This window comes from Melospiza georgiana, chromosome 23, assembly GCF_028018845.1.
Source record: "Melospiza georgiana isolate bMelGeo1 chromosome 23, bMelGeo1.pri, whole genome shotgun sequence".
Taxonomy (NCBI): domain Eukaryota; kingdom Metazoa; phylum Chordata; class Aves; order Passeriformes; family Passerellidae; genus Melospiza; species Melospiza georgiana.
In genome coordinates, this window is record NC_080452.1 from 7515983 (window position 1) to 7530305 (window position 14323).

At 52.9% G+C, this 14323-nt stretch overlaps 2 protein-coding genes across 2 annotated transcripts in view; one reads left to right on the forward strand and one right to left on the reverse strand.

Moving 5' to 3' along the window:
- Window positions 1-136: 136 nt before the first annotated feature.
- On the forward strand, window positions 137-1681 carry TMEM81 (transmembrane protein 81). The gene is made up of 2 exons (XM_058039901.1): window positions 137-260; window positions 957-1681. The coding sequence occupies exons 1-2, from the start codon at window positions 197-199 to the stop codon at window positions 1670-1672; spliced, it is 780 nt and encodes a 259-aa protein (XP_057895884.1). The 5' UTR covers window positions 137-196; the 3' UTR covers window positions 1673-1681.
- Window positions 1682-2523: 842 nt separating this feature from the next.
- The window catches only part of CNTN2 (contactin 2), a 32840-nt gene continuing 21040 nt past the window's right edge, over window positions 2524-14323 (reverse strand). The window contains exons 9-23 of the mRNA XM_058039642.1: window positions 13789-13925; window positions 13188-13317; window positions 12168-12318; window positions 11782-11909; window positions 11295-11470; window positions 10268-10388; window positions 9776-9934; window positions 9516-9665; window positions 8949-9019; window positions 7919-8153; window positions 7089-7204; window positions 6572-6758; window positions 6288-6400; window positions 6034-6202; window positions 2524-5411 (exon numbers count right to left, since the gene is read on the reverse strand). Of these exons, the coding sequence (XP_057895625.1) occupies window positions 5302-5411; window positions 6034-6202; window positions 6288-6400; window positions 6572-6758; window positions 7089-7204; window positions 7919-8153; window positions 8949-9019; window positions 9516-9665; window positions 9776-9934; window positions 10268-10388; window positions 11295-11470; window positions 11782-11909; window positions 12168-12318; window positions 13188-13317; window positions 13789-13925 (2153 nt within the window). The 3' untranslated portion in view covers window positions 2524-5301. The remainder of the gene's footprint in view (window positions 5412-6033; window positions 6203-6287; window positions 6401-6571; window positions 6759-7088; window positions 7205-7918; window positions 8154-8948; window positions 9020-9515; window positions 9666-9775; window positions 9935-10267; window positions 10389-11294; window positions 11471-11781; window positions 11910-12167; window positions 12319-13187; window positions 13318-13788; window positions 13926-14323) is intronic.

A 14323-nucleotide genomic window follows, 5' to 3' on the forward strand; every position in this document is an offset into this window, starting at 1 on the left:
CACCCGGCTGGATCCAGTAATGCCTTGCTGTGTCTTTTTTTACTTGTGCCTCCAGCTCCACATCCGGGAGGATTTTTCCCAGGTGGAAGGATTAGGTCTGGTGGGATGTCAGGGACATCCTGAAGGACCTGGAAGATTCATGGAATGATTCCGGGGGGTTCGGAGTGCTGAACCCAGACACAGAAGCACCTGGGAGATGGAGCAGAGCCCCATCGTGGTGATGCTGCTGTGTGCCCTGTGCATTCCAGCGGCGCTTCCCTTGGAACTGGGAATGGAGCTTCCCATGGAACCGGGGATGGAGATTCCTTTGGAAATGGGCTTGGAGCTTCCCTTGGGATCCGGATCAGAGCGTTCCTCGGGATCAGGATCAGAGCCTCCCTTGGGATTGCACTCAAAGCTTCCCTCGGGATCAGAGCTTCCCTCGGGATCGAGGTCAGAGCTTCCCTTGAGATTGTACTCGAAGCTTCCCTTGATGTTGTACTCGAAGCTTCCCTCGGGATCGAAGCTTCCCTCGGGATCGGGATCAGAGCTTCCCTCGGGAGCAGGATCTGAGCTTCCCTTGGAACCGCACTCAGAGCTTCCCTCGGGATTGGAGCTTCCCTCGGGAGTGAGATCAAAACTTCCCTTGGGATCAAGATCAGAGCTTCCCTCAGGAGCAGGATTGGAGCTTCCCTTGGAACCAGGCTCAGAACTGTCCTTGGAACCAGGCTCAGAACTGTCCTCGGAACCGGGATTGGGATCCGATCTTCCCTCAGAACCGGGCTCGGAACTGGGATTGAGATCGGATCTTCCCTTGGGGTCTGAGCTTCCCTCAGAAGTGAGATCAGGATCGGATCTTCCCTCAGAACCAGGCTCAGGGCCTCCATCGGGATCGGAGCTTCCCTCAGAAGTGAGATCGGGATCGGCGCTTCCCTCAGAGCCTCCCTCAGAACCAGCGCTGGACGTGACTCTCCCGCCAGGCGTGGAGTCCATCCCGGTGCGGCTGAAGCCCATGGTGCTGGTGAACTCCACGCCCTGCAGCGTCACCTGCGGGCTGGGCGTGAAGCAGGAGCGGCTGTGCGAGGTCAGCCCGGCCGGGGAGCACCGCAACTGCTCCCTGGTGCGCTCGCGCTGCCTCAGCGATTGGATCTGCGGCCTGCAGCACCTCAGCGTTCCCGAGGGAAAACCCCTCCAGCTCACCTGCCTCTCCCGGGACGCCGCCAGCCTGGAGGGACCCAATTTCGGCTACACCTGGAAGTTCGCCCGGGGGCTCATCACCACCAACGACCTCCTGTTCCATCCCTTGAGCAACCCCAGCCGTTCCCTGAGCTTCTCGCCGGTGCTGGAGTCGCATTCCGGCACCTACCGCTGCGACGTGCAGGTGCTGAGCTCCTTCCAGCTCGTCAAGAGGATCTACTTCGGCCTCAGGGTGATCCCCAGGGATCTGGTGAATCTGGACTTCGAGAAATCCCTGACTTGGGAGCAGCAGCTGGCGGCCAAAGGGTTGGAAGTGCCAGAAAACGCCACGGGGCCGCGGGGGCGCCGGGAGCGTTTTTGGGAGAAGCAGTGGTTTTCCGAGGTCGTGCTGGGAATTGGGAGCGGGGTGATCATGGGGACTGTGTTTGGCCTTGGGCTCTGCTGCCTGGGCAGGATTTGCGGGAAAAGAGCAGCACGAGAAATGAACGGAGATTGACGCAATTCCCCGTCTTTGGCTCTTTGTTAGGATCAGGAATTCAGGGTGAGAATCTTGGGATCATCCGTTGTTGGGTTTTGGTGATCCTTCCAACTCAGGACATTCCATGGATCCCATAAGTATTTATTGAGATATTTAGAATTTATTTGCAACAGACACAGCTTATTATTGAATATTTTTGGCTATTTTGGAGCCTGGATTAAGAATTCAGAATGGGATTCTTCAAGTCATCCACAGTTGGATTTTGGTGATCCTCCCCTTTCAATTGTGGACGTTCTATGGATCCCATAACTATTTAACGGGATATTTGAAATTTATTTGCAAAAGACACAGTTTATAAATTTATACTTTTGGCCACTTTGGAGCCCGGATTAAGAATTCAGGAATTAAGAATGGGATTCTTTGGGTCATCCACAATTGTATTTTGGTGATCCTCCCTTTCCAAAATCCACAGCTGGATTTTGGTGATCGTCTCCTTCCAATTGTGGACATTCCATGGATCCCATAACTATTTAATGGGATACTTAAAATTTATTTGCAATAATTCAATATTTATTATTGAATATTTTGGCTGCTTTGGAGCCTGGCTTAGGAATTCAGGAATTCAGAATGGGATTCTTTGGGTTGTCCACAGTTGGATTTTGGTGATCCTCCCCTTCCAACTCGGGACGTTCCATGGATCCCATAAATATTCAATGATATATTTAGAATTTATTTGCAAAAGACACAGTTTATAAATTAATATTTTTGGCCACTTTGGAGCCTGGATTAGGAATTCAGGATGGGATTCTTGGGGTTGTCCATGATTTTTCCTTTCACCAGAATGACACAAAAATGCTTTGATACTGAAAAACATGGGTATGGAGGGAAAAAATTTTATTTATTTAAATGAAAACCAAACCAGGCACTTCCCAGAGCTGATTCCCAGAGGGTTTTTTTCACCTCCTGAACATGGAAAAATCGGGAATGACCCATCACAGCGGGCTGGGAGTTAATGGTCCAGAGCTGCCCCATCTGCAGGAGCCTCTCTGCTCTTTGTCATGGAAATTTCAGTGTCTTGGGCCCAGCTGGGATTCCCAAATCCAGCGGGATGAAAGCTCCAGCTCTGCTGGGGGGGGTCAGAGCGGGAGCCAAAAATCTCCTTCATCTTTGGATTGCGGGGTTTTGTAATTTCTGAGGGGAGCCAGATGCTCAGAGCAGGGAAAATGAATCCATAATTGGAGTTTTTATTTGGAGACCGAGGGCTGGGACGGCCACTGGGGTCCAGCTGTCACAAAGGGCCTTTAATGGGGTTTTTTTTAGGGGGTTCTCTTTGATTTTTGAAGGGGTATTAAGGTTTGGGGGATGTTTATCATAACAGGTGAAGGAAGGGAGAAGGAATGAAAAAGGAATAGCAGAGGTTGGTGCAAGTAGGGAAGTAAAACCCCTTTTTATCCCTCATTTTTCCCCTCTCTCCCTGCAAAACAATCTTTTCTTAATCGCTGCCCATGAATTCCCACTGTAAAGGGCAGAAAATTAGGAAAAAATGTCTCTCTGCTCTGAACTCCGGGACCTTTGGGATCACCAGAGGCTGGGGTTGGCCAGGGCTCCTTCCCTCTCTCTATCCTTCAAACTTCCCTCTCTCCATCCTTCATCCTTCATCCTTCCCATCCTTCACTTCATCCTTCCTTCTCTCCATCCTTCTCATCCTTCTTTCCATCCTTCCCTCTCTCTATCCTTCAGACTTCCCTCTCTATATTCATCCTTCATTTTTCCCTCTCTCCATCATTCCTTCATCCTTCCCTCTCTCCATCCTCCCTCCAAATCCCCCGAATTCCACTTCTCTCCCTGGCCCTGCACACCTTTAACCCCTGGGCTGTATTTTAGGAACCTCCTGAGAGGTTTTAAGGAGCATTCCAAGCCAAAAACGCAGATCTTTGTCATTTCCCGAGGTGCAAATGCTGGATTTGGAGGTGCAGATCCCTCCCCGTGGCTCTCCCAACCCTGGATATACGGAATGGCAGAAGGGGCTGCCCAAAACAGGGCTTAACAAAGCCTGAGCTGCCCTGTCTGGAGAGGGATTTCCCTGCCACCACCTGGGCTAAAAATTGGCATTTAAAGGGAAAACTGCACATCCGGGCCCAGCCAGGAAATTCCAGGGTTGGGATTGCCCAGGCTGGCACGGTTTTGTCTGGGATTGAGGAATCAGAGCCAGGGAAAATCCCTAAAACCCGCCTTGGGATGGAACCAGCAGCAACACCAAGCACTTCTCGTTAACTTTGGTCAACTGCTTTACTGGGAGACAGAGATTTCAACAGGCAACATCGATTCCCAGCCAGTCCTGTGGGTGCTCAGCTCAGCATTCCTGCTTTTCCCAGCCTCTGGAGTGGAGGGGGCTCCTCAGCACCCCGGAATTTCCTTGGGATGTCCGGCAGCCGTCGGAGCTGGAATCCAGAGCCTCTTCCTGGCTGGATCTCAGCCTTTGCAGTCCCAATCCAAGCCTGGAATTTTGGCTGGGTGAATTCTCAGTGCAGGGAGATGAATCCGAGTGCAATTTTTCCTTCTTGTCCCAGTGGTGGCTTCCTGGAGTCTCCCATTCCTGTTTTAATTTTGTCATTTTTTAAAAAATTCCTTCTTTGAGCCCCTCTGAAATTGGATTTGTTGACACCTCCGGTGTCAACATTAAGGATGTTTGCTGCCCAAATTAAGGATTCTGGGAAAGGTTCCCTTTTTCCCAAAGAGGCAAACAGGGTGACAAATCCACCCCAAAAGCACGTGGGATATGGGAAAACACGGAATTTGCACCTCACAGCTGAGACAAGCACCAGGCTGGGGCTGCAAGTGAACACCAGAGTAGTAAAAAAAGCTTTTCAGGCTGGGGCAGAGCTCGTCCCTCCCGTGGGTTTTTCTCCTTGGGCTGGTTCCTGCAGGATTTGGTTCTTTTTTGTGGGGAAAAGGGATCAATCCCATCCCACGAATGCTCCGAGCTGGCTGTGGTGGGATGGGTGTGGGACATGCTGCTCCCTGAACTCCTCAGTCCCCGTCCCCCCACGGAATTCACTGTACAGAGTTAAAAAAAAAGTCAAATTTAGCAGTCTGGTTATCTCATACATGGCTTCAGTAAGGCAGAAAACCTATGGATACAGTGAGGGCGGGGGCAGCTGGCTGCAGAATTCCCGGAGAATTCCTCATTTTCTTCGTTTTCCTTAAAAAACATTTAATCAGTTAAAGAGACCCACGTCTTGTATGAAAGCTTTTGTTCCTCAAAACCAAAAAAAAAAGAAAAGCTGTTTTTAATTTCTTCCTCCCTTCCAACCACGTGGTCCAATCTTCCAATCCTCTCCCTGCGGTGCTGCCCCGAAGTGGGATTGGTGGTGTTCCCATGGAATTGGTGTTGTTCCCATGGGATTTGGTGTTGTTCCCATGGGATTGGTGTTGTTCCCATGGGATTTGGTGTTGTTGCCATGGGATTTGGTGTTGTTCCCATGGGATTGGTGTTGTTCCCATGGGATTGGTGTTGTTCCCATGGGATTTGGTGTTGTTCCCATGGGATTTGGTGTTGTTCCCATGGGATTGGTGTTGTTCCCATGGGATTTGGTGTTGTTCCCATGGGATTTGCGTTGTTCCCATGGGACGGGGAGGAGCCGAGGTCAGAGCTCCAGGGAGCTGATCAGGGCCACCATCAGCAGGGAGTTGGTGGTGACGACCACGACGTGTGGCGCTGGCCTCATCCCTGAGTCCTCCACCATCATGCTCGTCCCTGGAAAAAACAGGGAATAGGGAATTAAGGGAGGTTTTGTGGGGTTTTTGGTGTGTTTGGTGCTGGTGAAACTCCTGGGAGTGCTGGGAGCAGGAATTTGGGGGTGGGCGCTGGGAATTTGCCCCTGGATTTAGGGAATTTGATGGAGCTGTGGCCCCACAGAAATGGGGTTTCACTCTTGGTGGAAAACTTAGATGGTTTTTTAGGTGGTAACTCTTGGGAAGTTGGGAGTTGTGGGGTCTGGAGGCTGCAAATCCTAAAGCTGGGTCAGGCTGGAATGGGTTTGGGGAGAGGAGTGGGGAGGAGAAGAGTCAGGAATTCCTATGAGTGAACGGCACAAGCCTGATTCCAGGAGAAAACAATTCCAGAAAGGACTAATTCCAGAAATTACCAGTTCCAAAATCTGAACCTAAAACCCGTGGCCCTGGAAGGGGGAGTGGGTGTGGTCAGTGGTGTGGGTGTGGTCAGAGGGCCAGGTGTGGCTGAAAGAGCACATTGGAGGGTGTGGTCAGTTGAATGGGTGTGGTCTGGGTGGGTGTGGTCAGAGGAGCACGTGGATGGGTGTGGTCAGTTGAAGGGGGTGTGGTCAGCAGGGTGGGTGTGGCCAGAGGAGCACAGGTACCGCTGTTCCTGAGGATGTGAACTTCTGCTGGAGTCCCGTCCCCGCCGGGCCCGGTGACCCTGATCTGGACGAAGGCGTGAGTGAAATCCTCAGGGATGGGGATGTCGATCTGGCTCTTGCTGGCCAGGTACAAGGTGGGGGCCGAGTGGGAATCCTGCCTGTAGAGCATCTGTGGGAACAGGGAATGCTGAGCTCCCATTCCCTGTGACTTCCTTGGATCACCTCCAGGAGAATCCCAGCCTCGCTGGCCTCACCTTGTACCCCGTCACCGCCGACTCGTCTGCCTTGGCCACCACGGGGTCCCACTTGATGCTCACTGTGGAGCCGGAAAAGGTCCAGGAGATGTTCCCAGGTGGCCTTTTTGGTGCTGAGGGATGCAAAACCAGACAGGATTGGGTAAATCAAGGAGGCAGGAGGAGAAGGCTGTGCTGGTCCCAGCCATCCCCTGAGCTGTCACCATTCAGGGGACATCAAAAGATCAAAGTCTGGGGGGTTTTGGGGGATCCTGTGGAAGGCAGAGGGGTCAGGGCTCACTCACGAGGTCTCGTGGTGGTGACGTTGGTGGCAGGGCTGGGGGGGCCGGTCCCTGCCCGGTTGTAGGCTCGCACTGACACGTGGTAGTCGGTGTTGGGGTTCAGGCCGGTGACATGGGCCGATGTCACCAGGCCCGCTGTCCTCACTCTGTCAGCCGCCTCCTCCTTGTCCCCGTCCTTCCAGTACCGGATCTGTGTGGAAAAGGACGGGATGGGTTTAGGAAGGGGAGATCTGCAAATCCCAAATCAGCCCACGCTGAAGGAACTTTGGGTGTTTGTTTCCATGTGTTTTGCTTTGTGTGCGCCCAGGAATGAGGCCACAGCCTCCCAGGAAAGGCAGGCAGGAAGAATGGGATGATTCCCTTTAATCTCTCCTGAGAGAGCAGTGCCAGCCCCATTAGAACCACGTGGTGGGAGAATTATCCCCCAACCTCTGGAATCAAAATGCTGTTTCCTTTCACCTCACATAACCCGGGGGAATTTTCCTTGCTGGGGTCTCCTATTCCCATTGGAATCTCCTACCTCGTATCCCAAAAGCACTCCGGTCATTTCTCCCTGCTCCACAGGCTCCCAGGACACATCCATCTCCGAGGACAGGACAGACTTGGCAATCACCCTGTAAGGAGCCGCTTTGGGTTCTGAAAGAGAGGAATAAAATCCTTTTCCTGACTTTGGGCCCATCGGGAACAAAAGGTTTTCCCAGAGTGTCATCCCCTGGCAGACAGCTGGTGTAAGGGATTTAGGGACTTAGGGGGACAAGCAGGGCCACAGCTGTGAGCTCTGGGATCCGTGTCTGCCCCGAGGCTGTGGGGCAGCCGGGCTGGGCTTAGCGGATCCTCACTCTGGAGTTTGAAGGAGTAGAGGAGCCAAAGGAGTGTCTGAGCTCCTGGATGGACACGGATATACAGGGGTCTGGCCGGGGAAAGGCAGTGGGTTGGACAAAACTGGGAATTCTGAGTCTGTGCTGTTGTGGAATGGTTTGGGTGGAAGAGACCTTAAGGCTTATCCAGTGCCACCCCTGCCATGGCAGGGACACTTCCCACTGTCCCAGTCTGCTCCAAGCACCATCCAGCCTGACCTTGAACACTTCCAGGGATCCAGAGGCAGCCACAACTTCTCTGAGAATTCCATCCCAGCTCCCCACCCTCACAGGGAAAAAATCCATCCCAAGTCCCATCCATCCCTGCCCTCTAGCAGTGGGAGCCATTCCTGTGTCCTGTCCCTGCATCCCTTGTCCCAAATCCCTCTCCAGCTCTCCTGGAGCCCCCTCAGGCACCGGGAGAGGCTCTGAGCTGTCCCTGGAGCCTTCTCCTCTCCAGGTGAACATTCCCAGCTCTCCTGCTGCTCTTTACCTTCCTCTGCTGAGTACACAATGGCCGTGAGGCTCTCGGGGCCCTCCCCTTTGTTGTTGTAGGCCCTGATCTTCACCTCGAAGGGGGTGTAGGGGGCGATGCTCTCGTTGCGGTACACGAAGTGCAGCGACTCGGCGTGCGGCACCCGCGCCCTCAGCCAGGCCTGGCTGCCCTTCCTCCGGAAGGACACGATGTACCCAAAGCCCTCCCCGTTCTGGTAGTCGCGCAGCGTCGGCTGGGAAGAGAGAGAGAGTCTTGGTCTGTCCAAACTGGGATTTGGCTTATCCAAACTGGGATGGTGGTGCTGATTTCCTGAAGGAAATCTGTGCTTGGTCCATCCAAACCAGCCCTTGGCTCAACCCCATGTCCAAACTGGGATGGTGGCCCTGATTTCCCAAAGGAAATCTGCGCTTGGTGCATCCAAACCAGCCCTTGGTGCATCCAAACCATTCCTGTGCCCAAACTGGGATGGTGGCACTGATTTCCCAAGGAAATGTGCACTTGGTCCATCCAAACCAAACCTCAACTCTGTGTCCAAACTGAGACACTGGAACTGATTCCCAAGGAAATGTTGCTTGGTGCATCCAAACCAGCCCTTGGTGCATCCAAACCATCCTTGTTTCAAAACTGGGACACTGGAACTGATTTCCCAAAGGAAATGTGTGCTTGGTCCATCTAAACCAGCCCTTGGCTCAGCTTTGTGTCCAAACTGGGATGGTGATGCTGATTTCCTGAGGGAAGTCTGCATTTGGTCCATCCAAACCAGTCCTTGGCTCAATCCTGTTTCCAAACTGGGACTGTGGCACTGATTTCCCAAAGGGAATGTGTGCTTGGTCCATTCAAACCAGCCCTTGGCTCATCCCATGTCCAAACTGGGACTGTGGTGCTGATTTCCTGAAGGAAATGGGCGCTTGGTGCATCCAAACCAGCCCTTGGCTCAACCCCGTGTCCAAACTGGGATGGCAGCACTGATTTCCCCCCAAAAACGCCACATGGTCCCACCTTGGTGCTTTCCCTGTTCCCAACTCACCGTCCAGGTGATGATGAGCTCGTTGGGAGCCCCTCCGCCGCCGCCGAGCCCAGATGGTGCCACCGTCGGTGCTGTGAGGTCCCCAAAATAAAGCAGAGTTTGAGTTAAAGAGGTGGGAGCGATGGAGAGGAACACAAACATGGTGTGACACCAAATGGGACAGCTCCCAGGAAAGGACTGGGCTCTGTGTAATTCCAGCTTGTGCCTGACCAGGGGATTTAGGGACAAGGATTTTGTGTCCAAGGGGACAAGGATGGAGCTCAAAATCAGGGATGTGGAGGGGAGTTTTATTAGGAAGAAGCTGGTTTGCATTTGGTGGATTGGGTGAGGTTCTCCTGCTGTTCTCCCATCCTTTCTGTCCAAGCAGATTGACATGGAACAAACATTCCCAGCTGGATGCAGTGCTGGCAAGTGCAACTCTAACCCTGCTCGTCTTTGATACAGAAATGGGCAAAAAGATGGAAAATCCTGTGGTGGCCTCAGCTCTGGGAGCTCTCCAGGAGATGATTCATCCCTTGGGACCATCCTGGGCAGGGAAATGGGACCTGGGCTTGTCTCCACACCCACCTGCTTCCTTGGTGCGGATTTTGCTGGAGGGCAGACTGGGCTCCCCAATTCCCAGGATGTTGCTGGCCAGGACCCGGAACTCGTAATCCATCCACGGGATGAGGTTCACCACCTGCGCCGTCTCTGCGTTGCCCTCGATGTTTATGGGATCTGTAAAATCCAACAGCACCAGAGGGGAAGGAATGGAGCGAGGAGCAGCACGGAGCCAGGGCTGGCCGGTGGCCTCGGTGTGTCACTGGTGCCACTGTGGGGACACTCACTGGTGCGCATCTGCTTCCATTGGTTGGACAGGAGGGTCCGGGCCTCGATGAGGTACCTGGCGATGGGGCTGTGGTTGTCGAAGCCACGGCTCCAGCTCAGCTGGACGCTGGTGTCACCAATGTCCCTCACCACCACCCCTCCAGGTGGGCCTGGAGGTCCTGGGGACATGGAGAATGTGTCACTGGCATGGAAAATCTGGAGGTTTGTCACTCTGTGCATTGTGCAAGTCCTAAATTCACATTAGGCCTTTCTTTTCTGGAAGGTGAGAAGCCTCACCACCAGCTTTAGCCTCTGGAAAAGCTCCTCAGCTTTGTTGGAAAGGTTGGAAAAGACCTCCAAGATGATCAAACCCAAGTTTTGGGTGAAAATAAAACCCACTGGGCCTTATAATGGAACTATTGGGTGTGAGGTGGTAACAGAGCAGCTGATGGCACAGGCCATGTCATTGCTCTGGGTTTGCCAGGAGCAGGGAACGTTCCCACAGGAATTACCTCTGACGGTGAGCGTGGCTGACTCGGACGCGCTGTCCACCACGGTCTGGGCCGTGCAGGTGTAACGCCCCGAGTGCCGCAGCTGCGCGTTGGAGATGCTGAGGTCCCCAATGGCCTCCTTCTGCAGGGCAAGGGGACAGCACGATGGGGACAGCGCCAGAAGGTGACCGGTCGCTGGCCAGAATCCAGTGTGGGGTGGGTTTGGGTGGGTGGGCAGTGGTGGAGGTGGAGAGGAGGGAGATGGGAAAAGATTCCCCCAGGGGTATGGAGCTGGATGGATCTTGGATGGATCCAGTGCTGGCCAAGGCTGAGGCTGTGCTGGGTCTGTTTGGCTTGGGATGGTGATCAATGAGTGACCAATGAGTGATCAATGAGTGACTGCTCGGCAATCAATGAGCGATCATTTAGTGATGGTTGAGTGAACATTGAGCGATCATTGAGTGATCATTGAGTGACCAATGAATGATCAATGAGTGATCATTGAGTGACCATTAAATGATCCCTGATTGATTGTTGAGTGATCATTGATTGATCATTGAGTGATGAATGAGTGGTCATTGATGATCATTGAGTGATCATTAAGTGATCATTGACTGAACATTGAATGAACATTAAGTGATCATTGAACGTTGAGTGATCACTGATTGATTATTGAGTGATCAATGAGGGGTCATTGATCCATCATTGAGGGATCACTGGGTGATCTCTGCCTCCCTTTATCCACAGGCCTTTCCCTTTCTCCTCCAGTTTAGGAGGGGAATGACCATGGAATCATGGAATGGCTTGAATTGGGAAGGATCTTGAAGCCCATCCTCTTCTACCCCAGCCACGGCCAGCGACACCCTCCACTATCCCAGGTTGCTCCAAGCCCCATGCAACCTGGCCTTGGACACTTCCAGGCATGTGGAATTCACAACCACTCTGGGCAAAGTGATGGAGAACCTTTGATGGACACAAACACACAAACAACGAGTGTGGAATTCATTTTCCACCCTTTTGGGTGGTCCGGAATTCCCTCTGGACTCACCGCGCTGGCTCGCCGGTAGTGCCCCTCGGACTTGTCAAAGTCGATGGGGAAATCATCCAGGGACCAGGTGAAAGTGAGGTCCATGGTGGGGTCATGGGACGCGTGGCACTGCAGGGTGAGGTTCTCACCCACGTTGATGTCGGCGCTCGATGGTGCCAGCGTGATCTTGGTGGCATCTGCAGGGAACGAGCGGGAAGGGTGATTAGCAATGAACATCCCCATCTCAGCACCCAAACCATCCCCTCCAGCTCCTCATCCCATTCCAACAGCTGGAGCTTCACGGGAGGAAGAGGAGGGACTAGGAAATGGAAACGCTTTGCTCCAGGGCTGTTTGTTGGCAGGTCAGGCAGAAGTTTTGCTGCTCCACCTGAAATCACTTTGATTCCCTGATTATTCTGGTTTTTGGGAGTGTAACGAGAGAAGAAACCTCATATCATTCATTTTTGGCTGTTTCTTGCTTGATTGACCCCCAAATGATCATCCCTACCTCGGACAGAGAGGATTCCAGTGCTGTTGGCTTTGCCCATGAAGTTCTCAGCAAAGCAGGTGTATTTTCCCTCATCGGATTTGCTGATGTTCTGCAGGATCAGGGTCCCATCCACCGTAATCGTCACCCTGCAAAGGAGGAGGAGCCACACAAAGGAATGTTAAAATGTCCACTGGACATTTGGGAATTTCCACTGATTTTGGAGAAACCAGAGACAAAATCAGGCAGAAAATATTGTGTAGGAGTTTGCTAAAGGAGAAATTAGAGGAGTAACAAAATTCAGGGAGCCAGCAGCACTTTTGGATCATCGAGTCCAGTCTTCTGTTAAAGAAAATAAAATTATTTCAGCTACGTTTTCTAGGTGGAAGCTGACTCTGTGCTGCTACCTGCTGCTGTTGACCAGGAGTTCTGTCCCTTTGGTCCAGAGCACGGTGGCTTTTGGTGCTGCTCGTGGCTGGCACGGGATGATGACCTTCCCACTGCGGGCTGCCGGGATCAGGCGCTTCACCGGGTTTAGTCTAAAATCTGGAGCTAAGGCTACAGGGATAAAAAGAGAGGATTAAGGCACGATTAGAAACGCTGGCCTGGGGGGAATTTCAGCGCCGTGCGAGTGGGAATTGATTTGTTTGTTGGATGGCTCGGTAAGAGAAGCGAGGCAGAGTCTGGAGAGCGGGATAAGGGAGGAATTCCTCGGCTGCCAAGGGTGGATCCTGATGCCTGCCAGGCAGGAATTATGTGGCACACGAGTGGGACGGAGCGATGGGAATGACCCTAACAAGTGCAAGGTCTTTGAGAGACACAACAACAGCTGCTTTGGAACATGTCGAGGATAATCTCTTCAATATCCTGACCAACGCAGACATCCAGCTTGCCTGAAACTCCTCCTGGAATTGCAGATGGAATCGGGATTTACCTGTTGGCCTCGGTGTGTTAATGTTGAGCAGTTGGTGCTCAGGGCCTTTAATTTATCTTTGGCATCTCCACGAGGAGATAAACTTTTGGACTAACGTGAAACAAGTTTGGCAGTAGTTCAGCTCGAGTCACCATCTATCAAACCGGGTGGAATGAAGGCTGAAATTTTTTTTTTTTTTTCCCTCTTTCCTCCAAAAAAGAGGAATTTATAGTGGAAGAGAGGCTGTAGTGCTGCTGCTGGGTGTCCTGTCCACTTCCTGTGGCTAAACAGATTTTTTTTTCCACTTTCACACAAAATTTACACAGGATTTAGAATTTGAAGGCTAGCACAGTGTCTTGTTGAACCAGCAGCCATTTCAGTGGTGAGCAGAGCAGTTTTTGCCTGCTCTTATCTCGCTGCAACATCACAACATCAGGATCACATCAGGATATTAGGAAGAGATTTTTTTTCAGTGTGCCATTGGAACCCAGAGCTCTGGGAAAGGAGGAATTACCTTGCACTGTTAATTCAGCACTTGCATAAACTGTGCCATGCTTGTTCTCAGCCACACACTGATACATGCCAGAGTCCTCCAGGACTAGCTTGGAAAATCTCAGCTCTCCACCGCTCACTTCGATGCGGTTCTGTGCAAACAAGAGGATGAACCCATTAGATGAGAAAAACAAAAAAATTAAAATGGAACTCAGTCCTCAGCTGGGTCAGGGTTGAGTTTCATCACAGACTCCTTGGGGTGGCCTGGTTTTCCATGGGGGAAAACTCAGGAATTGTTTTCATGTCTGTGCGGTCACTCCCCCCCGTCGCCGTGCTCTGCTTGCCGAGACACCTGAGCAGCAGCGTGCAGGTGACACCAGGACAGGCACGAGGGGCTGTTTGTCCTCCCTGCTGGCCGGCTGTGAGTCCCTGCAGCTGCTCGAAGCAATGGCTGGGATGGCAGCGCCGGGAGAGGGGATTCGGGGATGGTGCCGTCGCTTCGCAGCCCGATGGGGGCACATGGAGGAGGGATGCAGGGTGAGAACCGGGGCAGGGATGCAGGAGCGAGGCAGGAGGAGGGGCTGGGGCTGGAGGAGCGGGGTCAGAGCTGGCTGGGGGGGTACCTGGGACGTCAGGGGCTGCCCATCCCGCAGCCACCGCACCGTGGGCCGGGGCTTGCCCGAAGCCACGCAGCTCCAGCGCAGGTCGGAGCCAATGTCGGCCTCGGTGTCCGAGATCACGTCCAGCCAGTCGGGCTGGGCTGCAGGGGACAAGAGAGAGAGGGCAGAGCCAAGGAGCTCAGCTGAGAGGTGGCAGTGCCAGGCTGGCAGAAGGATGTCCTGGTGCCAGCGCTGCCGGCACAGTCGTTGGCACAGCGGGATCTGCCACAGGAACAGCCCCGGCCTTTTGTGCAGTGAGAGGCACGGCCGGGTCCTGCTGTGCAAGATCAGGGCAGAGTCCAGGGCCGAGGAATTGGTTTCTCTTCTTAAGAGTAAATTCAGCCATTCCTGAACCATCAAATCATGGAATGGTTTGGATTGGAAAGGAACTTCAAGATCCCCCAGTGCCTTGGGCAGGAACACCTTCCATCATCCCAGCTTGCTCCAAGTCCTGTCCAGCCTGGCCTGGAACACTTCCATGAATGGGAAATGCCACAGC